Source organism: Triticum urartu, chromosome 1A (assembly GCF_056163025.1).
Source record: "Triticum urartu cultivar PI428250 chromosome 1A, HENAU_Tu73, whole genome shotgun sequence".
Taxonomy (NCBI): Eukaryota; Viridiplantae; Streptophyta; class Magnoliopsida; order Poales; family Poaceae; genus Triticum; species Triticum urartu.
The window spans coordinates 210,668,336-210,672,031 of record NC_141873.1 but is presented as its reverse complement, the minus strand read 5'-3'; the positions used below and the strand labels follow the sequence as shown (position 1 = coordinate 210,672,031).

Below are 3,696 nucleotides of genomic sequence, written 5' to 3'. Positions count from 1 at the left end.
TGGGATTATTCCTAACAGCCCTGACTTAATTCCAGAATTATTTGAACATTTAAAATATTTATCAGCATTTAAATGCCCAAAGGCAACATACATATGATTTAATCCAGTGACATTTTGTTGACCTAGAAAATTGTGCACCTATTTTGCCAGAGGTTCTAACCCAAGGCAAAGAGGGTGAACATTTTAGAAGGGCATTTCAGGTTCATTGAAATTATTTTTAGTAAACCCTAGTTGATTTCAAGAGGGGGGCTGGGGGTTCTGCCTTCCCCATTTCAAGTTTCTGATGAAAAATAAACATGATGCACACTCTAATGCATGGACTAGCTAGGGTGTGACACCTCACCATCAAGGGCGACTCGCAGCTCCTCGTCAACTTCTCCAACAAGGTATACGAGCCGAAGGACAAGCACATGGAGGCATACCTCGCGGAGGTACGAAAAATGGAAAAGCATTTCCTGGGTCTAGAGCTGCAGCACGTACCCCGTGGCACCAACAAGGAGGCCGACAACATCGCCAAGAGGGCATTCAAGCGACAACCCCAAGAGCCTGGCATCTTTGAGGAGCGGCTCTTCAAGCCGTCGGTAGCACATCCACTCTCGGGGCCGGCGCCGCCTCGGGAGGAACTCCCCCAACCACCTGCCTCGGGAGCGCGCCTAGTCCTGGTGCTCAAGCCTCAGGAGGGGAGCTGGACCAAGGAGCTCAAGGAGTACCTGACGCAAGGGACACTGCCGGAGAAGGAGGAGGACGCCGAGCGCGTGGCCCGATAGGCTACGGCATACTGCATCCAGGACGGTGAGTTATACAGGAAGCGGCCAAATGATGTCTCCTTACGATGCATCTCTAGGGAATAGGGGAACGAGCTGCTGGCCGACACACACGGTGCAGACTGCAGCGGGTTCTACTAGCCTACGGCTCTCAACGACGCAACCGAGTTGGTGAGGTCCTGCGAGGCCTGCCAATTCCAAGCCAAGCAGATCCATCAACCAGCTCAGGGCCTCTAGACCATCCTGCTCTCATGGCCGTTCGCAGTCTGGGGGCTGGATATCTTAGACCCATTCCCTCGAGCGCCTGGAGGCTACTCCTACCTCTATGTCGCCATCGACAAGTTCACCAAATGGGCGGAGGTCGAAGTCGTCTGCACCATCCCAGCTGGGTCTGCGGTCAAGTTCATCAAGGGTGTTGTAAGCCGGTTTGGGGTCCCTAATTGCATCATTACCGACAATGGCTCGCAGTTCACTAGCAATCTTTTCAAGGCATACCGTGCTAACCTTGGAACGCATATCTGCTTTGCTTTAGTGGCATACCCTAGGAGCAACGGTCAAGCCGAACGCGCCAACGCGGAGGTCCTCAGGGGCCTCAAGACTAGGACCTTCAAGAAGAAGCTTGAGGCTTGCGACAAGGGCTGGCACGACGAGCTCCAGTTTGTGTTGTTGTCCATCCGCACCACCGCCACCAAGCCAATAGGCGAGACCCTGTTCTTCCTCGTCTACGGAGCAGAAGTGGTTGTCCCTCACGAGGTGAAGCATCGCTCCGCGTTGGTCCTGGCGTTCGATGAGACGCAGCAGGATGCCATGCGGGGGATGGACCTTGTGCTGGGGGAGGAACACCGCCGTGAAGCCTCGCTCCGAGCGGCAAGGTACCAGCAGGCGCTGCGACGGTACCACTGTCGCAGCGTCCACTCCAGGACGCTCGAGGTGGGCGATCTCGTCCTGAGGTGGGTGCTCTCCAGGGAAGGGCTGCACAAGCTCTCGCCCATGTGGGAGGGCCCATTTAGGATCGCCTGTGTCTCCAGGTCTGGCACCGCGCGCCAGGAGACACAGGACGGGATCCCCATCCAGAACGCTTGGAACATCCAACACCTCCGGAGGTTCTACCCATGAAGGAAGGCCCAGCGCCTGTGAAGCAAGGCCCCATGCCTGTGAAGATCTCCGCTTGTGACACTCTCATGTAATAATGAGTGGGGTTGTACATGCCCGGAGTCTCAGGAGTGCCGCCCTTGGGCCTCGGGGGCTCGCTCCCACGTCTTAGTGTAAGCACTTAGCTCCGCGCTGGTGAGAAGACTAGACTACGTGCCGGACGTAGCTTTTCATTTGCTTTCCGTAGTTGGCTTGCCCCTTTTTCTTAATGGATGTTTTCATTCTGGCTTTTCTTGTCCTCTTGGTTTGATTGCCTTTTCCTCTGTTCTTCCTTGGATCTTTGTTTTGGTCCGTGTTCACCCTCGCATGCCTCGCAAGGGGGCTAGACAGGTGCCCTCGTGAGCATTTTTCCTATTCTTCGCGAGGCACCCTCGCCTGAGCCCGCAAGCTCGCACACCTCTCTCAATCCGTGCCCCTCAGGTACCGTGATACGAAGCGCTGGGTCATGGCCAGTGGCGCCTGCGACCAGGATTCGGAAGAATAAGAGTTTCCTAACAGATTTTTGCAGTTCCTAGATGCCTTCCGAGCAAAGGAGGCCTCGCCAGGCAATGTGGAATGCGTGCCTCACGAGGCGGAAACTACTTCACGCACATCAAGCTAAGTTATCTCTACACGCCTACATAAAACGTTGGTACCACAACGCGACACAGGGACGATAAACATAACATAGAAACTCGGAAATCATGGTTCATTACATGCCCCCTGCAGGGCCCATACTTGTTTCTTCTTAAATGCAGGAAGGGAAGAACAAAAAAAAGTGGCACGTTGCACCACAGTAGTTCGCGAGGACGGACCCATGGCGCTCTCCCGGGCTCAGCCAGACCCCTCCTCGCGCTTCATCGGAGCGCGGCGACGAGACGGCCCGCTGCCACCCTCGAAACGGGCGCGGCGGCATGGTGGCTGGTCATAGCCGCCGTTGCTGGAGCTATTGCTGGAGGAGGAGCCTCCATAGCTGGACGAGTCGCGGACAGCGCTGAGGACGAAGCCACCTTCCTCCTTGTCACGACCATCGCCAAGGCTGAGCACCTCGTCGTCGTCGTTGTCCACGGGGCAGCACCCGACGCGGCGACCATCTTCCCCAAATACCCTCACGTAGAGGGTCGCGTCGCCGTCATACTTGAAGTGGAGGGCACACTGCCTGCCCAGTCCGTACGTGTGGGCAAACGTCTACCAGCCACGGGCCAAGGCTGCGCTGCCCGTGGTAGAGACTTCCACCACGACCCACGAAGCCCTGCTGTAGCAACCGTCCGCCTGCAGCCAGAGACTGCCTGGACCTGCGGACGGCAGTTGGCCGACAAAGAACCACAGGAGCTGAAGCCAGGTGCCAGCCGGGTTCTCCAACCACACAATGAACTCCGGCATCACGTCCGCTGAATGGAAGCGCGGCCGAGGAGGCCGTGCAACCATGGCGCGCCTCACTTTATCAAAGGGGCTGCCACGACTGGGGTGACTCCCGCCATGCGGGGAGGCGCCGCCGCTGCCACGAGGGGCCACGACAAGGGTCACGACGTTCTTGTGCGGGAGACCACAACCCCTCTTGGGTGGTGGCGAGCCGGGCCCCTCCTGGCGGGCCTTCCCCATTTTTGCGACTGAGAACCTCCTCGCTGGCCCCTCCAGGCCGGCCTGCCCCTTCTCCACGACCGAGAACCTCTTCGCTGACGCCATGAGTGTCGATACTAGCAAGGAACCAAGGAAGAAGAAGCCGGAGGAGCGAAGGAAGCAATGGGTGACGGGGGCTCCGCTCCCCCTTCTCATTTATAGCGAAGAGGAGGCTAGCCTC

At 57.4% G+C, this 3,696-nt stretch overlaps 1 protein-coding gene across 1 annotated transcript; it reads left to right on the top strand.

The window, feature by feature from the left end:
• The first annotated feature begins 410 nt into the window (after positions 1–410).
• On the top strand, positions 411–767 carry LOC147990615 (uncharacterized). Its single transcript, XM_087538319.1, has one exon. The coding sequence runs from the start codon at positions 411–413 to the stop codon at positions 765–767; it is 357 nt and encodes a 118-aa protein (XP_087394445.1).
• Positions 768–3,696: the final 2,929 nt, after the last annotated feature.

Coding starts and splice junctions, on each gene's coding strand:
- LOC147990615 (XM_087538319.1), top strand. CDS start 411: ATGGAGGCATACCTCGCGGAGGTACGAAAAATGGAAAAGCATTTCCTG.